Source organism: Anabrus simplex, chromosome 6 (genome assembly GCF_040414725.1).
Source record: "Anabrus simplex isolate iqAnaSimp1 chromosome 6, ASM4041472v1, whole genome shotgun sequence".
Lineage (NCBI taxonomy): Eukaryota > Metazoa > Arthropoda > Insecta > Orthoptera > Tettigoniidae > Anabrus > Anabrus simplex.
Window position 1 is genome coordinate 283,625,998 of NC_090270.1, and position 12,547 is coordinate 283,638,544.

A 12,547-nucleotide genomic window follows, 5' to 3' on the forward strand; every position below is an offset into this window, starting at 1 on the left:
TCCTATATAGCTCAGTTTTTTTAGAAGTACAAACGAAACTAGGATTCGAACCAGTCAGTCGAGGAGCCATTTATACGACATCTAACCATCTGAGCTAACGTGGCAGACAAAGATTCTCGTTCTATTAGGGATATAATTATGAACTTAATGTTGAATCAATCTTAAAAATGCTTTCCAATACTTGGGCTCGATCCGACGATCTTAATATCACCAGACTAGCACGTTACTCACTGCGCTACGTTGACTTATTGAGTGAAGGATAGATTAGCTGGGTAAATGATGTTAATATTAATACCAGTATATTTCTGAAAGTTCAATTTGTACTCGTAAGAGTGACCTTTGATAGACTTTGTCTAAGTGTTATTATCGTTTGCCGCTAGAGTGTAGTACGAAAGCATTAGCAAATAGTACTTGTGAGTAGCTAAAAGATGACAGCACATGCGGAAAAACAAGATTACACACCGCTGTGCGCTTACGTCACCGGAAACAGTGTAGATGACATTGAAGAATGATTAATACCGCGAGCAGTAATTACATTAATGAAATGACCTTGTTAGCTTCAACAAGATAGAACGTTGCTCCGGGAAGGTCGTTTCAACAGAGAACGAGTATGAATGAGTACTTTTAATTAGGAAACATAATAATAAAAATTAAAAAAATTATAATGGTAGGAAGGTATCTTATATTTTCATTTGCAGGGACATTAAGGATATAGTATTATAGTCCTAGTCCGCCTCTGTGGTGTAGTGGTTAGCGTGATTAGCTGCCACCCCCGGAGGTCCGGGTTCGATTCCCGGCTCTGCCACGAAATTTGAAAAGTGGTACGAGGGCTGGAACGGGGTTCACTCAGCCTCGTGAAGACAACTGAGTAGAGGTGGGTTCGATTCCCACCTCAGCCATCCTGGAAGTGGTTTTCCGTGGTTTCCCACTTCTCCTCCAGGCGAATGCCGGGATGGTACCTAAGTTAAGGCCACGGCCGCTTCCTTCCCTCCTCCTTGCCTATCCCTTCCAATCTTCCTATCCCTCCACAAGGCCCCTGTTCGGCTTAGCAGGTGAGGCCGCCTGGGCGAGGTACTGGTCATTCTCCCCAGTTGTATCCCCCGACCAAGAGTCTGAAGCTCCGGGACACTGCCCTTGAGGCGGTAGGGGTGGGATCCCTCGCTGAGTCCGAGGGAAAAGCCGAACCTGGAGGGTAAACAGATGTTGATGATGATGATTATAGTCCTAAATTATTGCGTATGTAGCACCTTTTTTATTTTCGAAACCCCATCTAGGACAAATAATAATAATAATAGTCTTAAATTATTGTTATTTTATATTTTTTGAGGGGTACACTTAGGAAAAATTATAAGTATTTAAACATTTTTTTCACCATTTTAATTATTTACACAATTTTTTTCGTGGGGGGCGTTTGGGGCAAAAATAAAAAATTATAAAAATAGTGTTATTTTATATTTTCTTGTGGGCTTATTGAGGACAATAGGAAAAAAATTATGTGTTGTAAATCGGCATGCCGGTGAATGCTGGGATTGTCCTGGATGGGCCCATATACTACTCTTACAGCATGATTCACACGTATTTTCAGGTTTGTTTGTTTTGTTTGTTTGTTTGTTTGTTTGTTTGTTTGTTTGTTTGTTTGTTTGTTTGTTTGTTTGTTTGTTTGTTTGTTTGTTCAATCCTTGTCCCGTTTCAATAGGGGTCGGGTATGAGGTGAGATGAATCTGCCGTGGCGATTTTTTATGACCTGGTGCCCTTATTGACGTCAACCTCACCAAAGGAGTTAATGAGATAAAATGAATCAAGTGATATATGATTCTGGGAACTGAGAGGGTGAAACTCGATTCCGGAACATAACCTACTCCTATCGAATATCACAAATGGGTCTGCTCAAGCGTTAACGTCTCCATCCGACGGACGAATCACTATCAAGAACGTCATATGCCATCACTCCATACGAGTATTGCGAACAGATTTGAAATTCAATCCAGGCTTTTGTCACGAAATTTAGTGATTATAAATCGTATACCGCCACCTCTCCTACCCTGCCGGCCAACATTCTAATGGTGAATATTTTTCCGCCAACGACACTCGAACCGGCTAACTACGGTGTCAGACCGTTTAGACTTCAACGCCTTAACAATCATGGCCTCCAGATGGGCTCTCCCAAGTATTTTCAGGTAAATGATGAAATTACACTAATAAGGAGATAAATGTGCTTGGTCTTGAGTTTAGGTCTAAAGTATGTGAACTTTAACTTGAAAAACAATGTTACATACAACTGAGCTGTGACTTCATTTGGTATCTTCCCTTTCTAGAATGAGCTTAAACCATTACAATGTATGTGAGCTTTAACTTGAAAAACAATGTTACATACAACTGAGCTGTGATTTCATTTTTTATGTTCCCTTTCAGAATGAGCTTAAACCATTACAATGTATTCTCGCCGAAATACATCTCAGTAAATTTGCACACATGAACATCTTTCGTAGGACCATACAGATTACCTCTATTCTGGAAAGAAATGAATAGATAAGGGTTTTCTAATAATAATAATAATAATAATAATAATAATAATAATAATAATAATAATAATAATAATAATAATAATAATAATAATAATGTTAAATGTTATTTATTTTACTTCCTACTATCTACTTTTTCGGTTTTTGGAGACGCCGAGTTGCCAGAATTTTGTCTTGCAGGAGTTTTATGTGTTAGTAAATGTACCGACACGAGGCTGACATATTTGATTACCGGTACCTTTAAATATCATGGGACTGAGCCAGGATCAGAGCTGCCAAGATGGGATCCGAATGCCAGCGCCTCAACCATCTGAGCCACTCAGCTCAGCTAAGGATTTTCTTTTTGCACAACAGTTTCCTTACACGTATCACATTGTAGAGAACTGACTAACTTCTTTACCACAAATCCTGAGATATATTCAATTTCAATTGATGCAAGCTTACCAATCCTTCCACTCTAATTTTAACAGTAATTTTGACATCTTTATCATTAAAGATTAGGAGAAATCGAGACCGCTGCTATTCAGTTACTAACACCAGCAAAACAAAAACTTAACTTATAACCAAATCTTGTAGTATCATTATAAGTTTATTGTAGACTACTATTATTATTAGCCCCATGCCCGCACTCCATTTCAAGGAGGCTAACGCCAACAAATATACACGGAAAGGAAGTGAATTACGCATCTTTAATCTTAAATTTAATTGCATTAATAAGTAGGCAACAGGTTTACATAAGCACTAGTACGCCACTTACTGGTGTATTCAAACTCCTGTTCCTTCCTTACTCTTTCTTTGTGAATAGGAAAAACCACACCCAAACACTACACGGGTATTCATTGTTTTGCCACACAGTAGTTTTACGAAAAATTAAGGTGAAATGTACATATAAACAACATAAAACGAAACTGCACGTAACCAAATACTCTATAAAGATTACGTGACACTTTGCGAGATATCGCAAGACATTGATTGCCAGCGCACCTAACGGTACAACCTCAAAACTGAGTATAGTAGTAATACCGATCAACTTATGCAGTGTGAAATTTTGATCTCGGATTTGCGTTAAGAAGTAGATTTTTGTGAAAATTTAATTTGTCCGATGACAAAAGTTTTGGAACTACAATCATACAAGCACTGAACCATGTTTGGTAAGTTTATGCTATTTTTAGCTGCAATAACTTTGAACTTGTTCAGTTATCGAGATATTTATTCCGCTTTTCTAAAGACAAAACTCTGTAAATAAATTTCAAAGTTGTAAAATATTAGTGTACAAATCACATTAGTTTTAACCTTTAGTTGTCAACAAGTATTCTTATCTCAGTTTAATTACACGTAGAAAATTAAAACAAAATTCATAAAACAAAAAGCCTTCTTTTTCTACTGCTTTTCCTGGATCTGTCGGCTCGCGAGTGCGATCTGTGTCGCACATGTGGATTTGGCCCTATTTTCCGGCCGGATGCCCTTCCTCGCACCAATCCTATATGGAGAGACGTGATCACTAGACTTTGGATTTTGGGGAAAAGTATTTCTGTTCTTGAATACAGAACTTAAAATAAAGATTTGTGTACAGGTTTAATGTATTTTTAAGGTTAGAAATGATGGTTCCATAGTGCCTAAAATGACTGAATTGAATTTACTTGCAGACATTCCTATAAGTCCTATTTTTCCCGTAATCAGATAAAATGCTTTTGATATATTCCGAGAAAATACAATATTTGTTGACTCGATTTCATTATTTTATACATAATCTTCAAATCGGAAAGCTGTGAACCACACACCCCGGAAAGCCGTAAGAAACACCCGAAGCGCATACTTCTGTAGTCTGTCACGACGCTGAAGACAGTATCCACTGACCTTCTGGAATAAAATCTCCATTTCATTCTGTGAGAACATTTCGTATTCCCGTTTGTTCAATGTGTGTGTGTGAATGACGCCGAAATTGTCAGGTGCCAAGTCGCCTTTAATCAAAATCTTACATGAGTTTCTCCATTTCACATCGATAAGAAAATTATATTCTGTGACGTTTGCAGTAAAGCGGTGAGTGAAACTTGTTTTATATTTCTTCTTAACAAGTTATTATCAATTTATCCAAATAAACATGTTATTTTAATTGATGCACATTAAAATGCATAAAATTAAATCTGCCTAAAAATAGGGTTTTTGAACCTATTTAAGAGCGTATTTTAAGCAGTTAAATATCATTTTAGCATCTAAAAATCCGAGGTCTATTAATCAAAATTGCATGTTTCTGTGATGGTAGGAAGTGTACGTAGGTGCCTTGAAAAGTTCTCGGGATGTACTAGAATTAAGTATCTTACCTCGGTGGATCACCTTTTATTTTTCAACATAGTCTCCCTGTGGACTAATGCATTTGGTGCAGCGATGTTCCAATGCCTTGATCCCATCTCGAAAATGAGATTCCTCCAGGCCTGCAAAATACCTTTCCAGTTCGGCTGTCAGTTCTTCCCTTATAGAAAATCTCCGTCCACCGAGGAAAATTTTCAGCTTGGGGAATAGATGAAAGTCTCATGGTGCCAAATCAGGTGAATAAGGTGGTTGTGGTAACAATTCGTACCCAGGTTCATGAAATTTTGCCATGCCAATAACACTTGTGTACGGCGGAGCGTTGTCCTGATGGAAGATGGCATTTTTCCTTGCCAAACCAGGCCTTGTTTCGCGTATCTTTTCCTGTACTTGGTCTAGGAGGTTTGCATGGTATTACCCCGTAATTGTTTGGCCAGTAGGAAGATAATCCATCAGCAGAATGCCTTTTGCATCGCAGAAAACTGAGGCCATGACCTTCCGGCCGAACGCACTGCCTTTGCTTTCTTTGGTGGTGGTGAATCGGCATGTTTCCACTGCTTTGACTGCTGTTTTGTCTCTGGGTTATAGTAGTGGAGCCAAGTTTCATCTGTAGTCACAAACCGGCGAAAAAATCTTGTTGGTTAAACTGAAAATGGGCCAGACTTTGTTCGGACATTTCCAATCTGGTGCGTTTATTGTCCATTGTCAAGAGCCGCGGCACCCATCTTGTGGATAATTTTTTCATACCCAATTCTTAGGTTAAAATATAACATACCCGTTCAGAAGACATCCCTACAGCTTCAGCAATCTCCCGCACTTTCAGTCGACGATCCTCCATGAACATTTTATGCACTTTTGCTATAAATTCTGGGGTCGTAACACTTTTTGGCCGTCCACTACGCGGATCGTCACCCAAGCACTCCCGACCAAATTTAAACTCGCTGGTCCACTTGGCAACCGTTGAAAATGAAGGAGAAAAGTCCCCCAGTGTGTTCTGAAAGTCGGCATGAATTTCCTTTGCTTTCATACCTTTCTTTACAAAGTATTTAATCACTGCTCGAATCTCAGTTTTTTCCATTGTCACAAATCACTACGCGGGAACAACAACAAAGAGTCGTCACTACCACCTTCCTGCAACTAGAGCACTGACGCGCCACGTGTTCACTCACAAAGGATGTGTGATTATTGCGCGGGAACCTCGTTGCTCTAGCACTGACATCTAGCGGTGATTCCGAGAACTTTTCAAACCGTAGTGTGTTGTCTGAATATGAAGATAAAGTGTTGGAACAAACACGCAGTCCCCGAACCAGAAGAATTAATTAGACGCGATTAAAATCCCCTGCCGGGAACCGAATCCGTGATCTTCTGAACAGAAGGCCTCAACACCTACTATTCAGCCATGAATTCGGACAAAAATAAATCATTACTGAGTTTCATTATTTCTGTCAGTATTAAAATTTAGCTTTTGTAGTAAAACAACGCAAAAATAATCATTTGGTTTCATTATTTCTATCAATTTTAACATGCAACTTGTGTAGTTTGAATCTTACCGCCTTTTGTTTAAGGCCGGGCCACCAAGTGCGCCACTGTCAACAAGTTTCGCAGTTTAGTACGAGAGAATGCGGAAGTGTCCAGTATTGTCTACTGTGTATTTAATAATATCAGAGAAAACATGTAGTCAGTGACACTAATTTTTTCCAGAATGACATTGCGTGGTACCTCTCACAACTTTTCCCGCACAATTTCCATAAGCACTGTAATTCGTTTGGTTCATGGTAGTTGGCTCTGCTATATATCCGGTGGTGAAATCCGTGAACAGCAAATCGCATCATTATGTGTCTAAGTTCATATCCACGATTTTTCCATCCGCTGTTTAACATAGCGTCTGTAGAGTAGAACTCCCGTCGTATTTCTTTCATTTTTCTCTGAAGTTCTATGAGCAAATTCTGATCTTCCTGTGTTGAGGGTAGTTGCAGTTGTAAGCGGAAGTCTTCTATGAAAGAAGTTTCTCTTGCCAGCACATATACCCGGCGCGATCGTGTGTACTTTGATACACATAGAGATTTTCTTAAAGAATCTGACATTCACTTTTTCTATATCTGCTAGATTGCTTTTGGTAATGTGCTCCCAAATTGATGCCATGCCATATGTTTTTACGGGGGTAATTTTCAATTTAAATATTTCCATTGCGGTTGACAGCGAGATCTTTGGTAGATTTTTTCACTAGTCATGGTTAAGCTGGCGGCTGTTATTCTTTCTTTCGCATGCATCGTGAAAACAGTTCCATATGCCTGCAAGGTGATCCCTAGGTGTTTAAAGTGTGGGACGATTGCCAGTGGCTCGAGGACGAGCTTGACTGGCGTAGCGATAAGACGTATGTGCTTCCCGCTGACTCACCTCGTCAAGCGATTTGTACTTTCCCTGTACTAGTCAGGCAACTGTACTTACTGGTACATCTCCGAAAGAGCATTGTCTACTGTGTGTACTTTTAAGTACGCAGTGTGCATTCTCAGATAGTACTTTTTAGTGCTATTTCTATTTCAGGTTTTTTTTTCAGGAGGACTAGGATTGATACGCTAACCATCCCAGAGAGAACAGCCGACTACGACTGCAAGGAAGCCTTAGCGAATCTAGAAGCGATGCTCAGCTCGGTGGTCGCCCCCGAACTTAGACTCCCGACGCTGTTGGTGTACAACCGGTGGGGGAGCACACCTACCGGGAGACGATCTGCTTACTCGATCTCCTTGCTGCGATCGCGGAGTTCATCGGAGTGGAGACAATCACCGAACTTATCGGCGAGGTGATCCCTGACTTGGCGGTCATCATCTGCCCTAAGGACGCAAATTACTTCATGGTTTACAAGAAGCTGGTGTCCCAACAACACCAGGTTCTCCAGCTACCAGGACTCAGGGAGAAGCCGGACGACACAGGCAGCCAGGAGGCAGCCACATAGACGGAGCCAAGGACCGAGTGCAACGGCGGCTCTCCCGAGCGCCGCGACGGCTTGATCTCAGTTTGATTGCTGTATTTCACGAAGTACATGCAAACCAACAAGGCCGCCAACCAGGATCGTCGACCACCTACCAAGGCGAAGTGGACGCATACCCAGACCCACCAGGAAGGGCCTGTTACCCGGGCCCATTCCAGAAAGACGCCCCTGACGGCGGACGGCAGTCTAGGTGTGGAGGAGCTCGCCCCCTGGTGTTCGGAGGCTGCTATCCAGGCCCAGCCTGCCAGCGTGTATGTTGAGCTGCAGACATCGATGTGCGCCCCTCGGACAGGGACCGCTGTCGGGTGTCAACACTGGCCGACGCCACCTCCGCCATCCAGGAGGAGGGAGAAGACGGCGATGCAGCGGGGTCCCCAGCTACTCCGCGGTCACCAGGGTGGGAGGAGGGCCACCAGGACGAGTCCTCTTCCCCTGCAGAGAAGAGATCCCCGGGAAGAGCAAGACCAGACCAGGAGAAAGAAGAGGACGCTGGCCCACCAGGAGCGGACCGCCCAGCCGCAACCCACGACTGGTCCCAGGACAGCAGTCGACCGAAAGGTCAATCAGGAGAGGACCTCAACGGGTAGCGGCAGCCAGTTGAGATCGAAACGTCGCCCTCAACAGCTCTTGCAGTGTTTCCGCTGTTTGAGTTGGGGCCACTGGCAGGAGAGTTGCGGGCTCTTAGTGAGGTGCAACCGTTGTAGGATTGATCCCCACTACACGGCCTACGCAGCACGTAAATTGGCGCTGGCGTGCGCCAACTGCGAGGGGAACCACCCGGCCTCACATCGCAGTTGCCCTGTGTTCCGGGCCATGGCGCGGGCAAAGAGGAAGGAAGTCCGACGTCATGACCCACCCCCATTCAGGAGGCCCCCGCCCAGGCGGCCTTGGCCTCATTCTCCGGGATTGGAGACTGAGTACGAGGGACCTGTAGGAGGCGGCGCTTAGCGGCAGGCTCTAGTGGTTTTTGACGCATGGCTCCGCTACCGGCAAGGCCCGCGTTAGTCACGGCAGTGCCCAGACGGACTGATCCCTTGATGACTGATATGGCGAGACTACGGTTCAAGGCTGGTGCATGATATCTGTTCTCAACTAACACAAACACCTGGACTTATCCAGAACCCGCATCTTTGCATGTGCTATCAAAATTTGTCAGGTTTTACATGTAGGCTCTTTCTTTTTCTTTCTGTGTCGTTTTCACCTGACCCTTCAATACCACGCCTTAACACCACCTTACCAACACAAACCTTGCCTGGTAATGCGTCTAACGTACAAACAAGCTGGTACTCCTGTAGTACCTTTCGCACTCTTCCCTGCTATCACTTTCTTCTTAGAATTAATAACATGTCGGAGGCAATGTTGGTTGAGTCGTTGGTCACGCGGGGGAGCGGGCCTTGCCCCCCCCACAGAATAAAATTCTAGTTTCTCATTCTTGGATGTGAACTTGTCATTGGCTACTGATCTGCCTCCTTTTCTGAACGTCATCATCACGGTTTTATTTTCATTAAGTTGCAATTTATTTCTGGTGGCCCACTTAACCAGTTGTTTAAAGGCCGGTCTCCACTGATTAACATTTAACACCAACATGTTAAATTTAACATGTTACAATTGACATGTATATTGTGATTGTGTCTTCCAAGTGACTTTGCATGTTAACTCAGAATGTTGAGGTTAACACTTTTAACATGTTGGCGTGTTTTCCGCTCCAAGTGGAAAACATGTCAAGTCAATTCGTTGTTCGTGAGATGTTGGCACAGCGTCGGCAACTTCCTTGCCGTTTCCATGTAAACATATAGCCAGACGACGCAAACAACGTGTTTCTCGTGAAGCAGGATTATAGTTACAACACTCCGCAACACTCATTCTCTTTGTTATAAGCTACAAATACAGTACTGGTACCGGTACGCGCACGTGTGTCGTTCTCTCTGCACTATAGTAAAATGTATAGTCAGAAATGGAGTGGAGCAAGATTATTCTGGACTTAATGACATAATAGAAAGGCCTTGTTTGTAGAATGTCTCATCAAGGGAATACAGAGATAGAGCGAGCACTTTCCAGGAACTCTAAATTATCTATAATTATTCCTGCGAGTGCATAAAAAAACTAGTGTCCCTCCGCTCCCAGTACAGTGGAGTATTGCCCAATATATATATATATATATATATATATATATATATCAGAAAAAGTGGGAAGTCGGGTGCGGACGAAGTTTATACTTCAAAGAGGTTTGCTTTTGATGCAATGAGCAGGATGAGGGGAGAAAATGTATCTAATAACTGCATTTCTAAATCATAACAAGAAGCAACAGTGGTAATAACAAAGGCCAAATCCTCTTCATCTGAGTCCATTTTCCTTGTTTGTAAATACTAGACACCATCCAAATGTATTACCGCAAATTGATATGATGAACTACCGGTACCTATATATAAACAAAGAAAGTCAATTTGAACATCTTTATTAAGTGTGGACACAATGTTAAATGAAATTGTATTCAACATTTAACATTTAACATGTTGATGTTGTCACAAGTTAACATTCAACACTTTTAACATTTAACATGTTGTTGTTAAATGTTAATCAGTGGAGACCGGCCTTAAAGGCTTTTTTAAGTTTTGTTATGTCTGGTAGAGGCGTAAGATGGCGGCGGCCGCAAGTTCCGGGCTTCACTTGCAGTACTTAAATGCTACGAGGTACGAAGCTGCCCGTCTATTTCATATTCTCTTTGGTCTATTTACTATGTCTGTGGTCGACGTTCAGATTTTGGTGGATATTCTCTTTGGTTAGATTTGGTGTTAATGTGAAATATAGATATAAAAGCACGTGAATTTTCTGTACTCACGATGAATGAAATATTGGAAAAAATTGATAATGACGGAGATAAGCACAGATCGACGGAAGTACAGAAGCATTTGGAATTGGAAATCGACCTCGGAACATTGCTGGCTGTAGACACAAATGAACTGGACCTTAAGGCCTTGAGGTGTGTTTTTAGGTTATGTATCTATTAGTGACAGCTCATGATAAGAATTTCTGTTCACATTTTTATTTGTCAGGCCGAACAATAAGAATGGTTGTAAAAGTAGAGTTTCTGTATTGCATTCTGTGTGATTGTTCGGTTGGTTTCTGGCTGTATTTACTATGAGCACCATTTCTCCCCTTCTTGCTTTAGTATGTCGAGCTTTAAGTTCATTCATTGGTAATTGGGACTATTTGAACTCTTTAAGTACGTTATGAATTTATATTATCATGGACTGGAGTTTCGGATGTGTTGTAGTTATTTCCTGAACCGTACTTGGTCAAGTTTGTCTGAGCAATTCGTGTGGTGTTTGAGCCTGTTCATTCAGGTATGATGGGCGCACATTGTTCGCTAAATATCAGTGATGTCATCGATTTGTGACCGATTGATCCGATGAATCACTGGAAGGGCCGATGACCTAAATGATGTTTTGAGTCATCAGTCCAAAGACTGGTTTGATGCAGCCGTCGTCGCCATCCTACTCTGTGCTGACCTTTTCATTTCTACACCAACTGCTGCATCCTACATGTGCTTTAATTTGCTTGCCATATTCATACCTTGGTATCCCCTTACCATTCTTAATTTTAGGCCCCTTTAAACAACTATCATGGAGTCGTTGGCATGCAGTGTTGTGTATAGTACATAACACCATCCGTTAATGTAGTTGCTCAAGAGGTTCATACCTTTCACACTATTTAAGTGGTTACTGTTAACGGAAGAAACTGAGAATTCTATTCAGTTCAATACAATTTTGCCTATTTTCTTTGTAGAGCTGAAGATGATGCAAAAATGCATCAAAACTAGTATTGTATATAATTAATATGTTGTAATTACATCTATATAACAACATTATTATTGTATTGAATAGGTGAACATATAAAGTTTATTTATTGTAGGTGGTTACTTCTAGACAAACTCTTTGTTAGCCCATCTGTAATAATTTCTTTTATTGACTTAAACTCTACCATCAACTTCACTTCTGCTATGCTGTTTTAATAAAATGATTCCTTACATCTATTTGCTTTTCTTTCTTTAATCTCAACACAGTTTGCGTTCTTAATAACTGACTGATTAATATCATTGTAAAGACAAACTAATTCTCAACCAAATCTCTTCTTGCAGTCTTTTTCTAAATTCTCCTTTAAAATTCTACTTAAAACAATTCCCTTCTTTGCACAAGGTGTGTGATTCATATTCAGCCTGGGCCGATGACCTTGATATTAGGCCCCTTTAAACAACAAGCATCATCATATTCAGCCTCTGTCGTAGACGAGTTAAAGCTTCCGTACCCGGTGTGCGAAAGTGAGGTTAGACATCCAACATGGCGCGACTTTGGCAACGTCACGTAACACTCTGCAGGCTTTCCAACTTATGCATTCTTAGTGACAAGACCATTGGACTGGATTGGTTAGACCATTGGCCTGGGAGCAATCAAAGGAGGTGTGGGGGCGTAAGCTCCCAGGTTAGAAGCCGCGGAGCGGCTCTTAGGCTTCTAGTATTCCGTGTGACAGCTACATTGGCCTGGACAGTATTTTTAGCGAGTGGCGGTTTTCGTACTTTTACCGAACTTTGAAATTGGCAGTGAACTTTGAAATTCGTGGTTTTATTACTTTTAGCAAATATGGCAGCCCTGTACTTGCACACGATGCGAGCTCCGCCAGATACATTAGGAAGCTTGGCGGCGAATAGGAACACATCGTGATCATTGGCTGG

General features: G+C 41.8%; 1 protein-coding gene across 1 annotated transcript in view; it reads left to right on the top strand.

Annotated features, from left to right (window-relative positions):
• Positions 1–10,548: 10,548 nt before the first annotated feature.
• Positions 10,549–12,547, top strand: part of LOC136876464 (ribosome biogenesis regulatory protein homolog) — a 69,266-nt gene continuing 67,267 nt past the window's right edge. Inside the window, exon 1 of the mRNA XM_067150453.2 lies at positions 10,549–10,798. Within this exon, the coding sequence (XP_067006554.1) occupies positions 10,659–10,798 (140 nt within the window). The 5' untranslated portion in view covers positions 10,549–10,658. The remainder of the gene's footprint in view (positions 10,799–12,547) is intronic.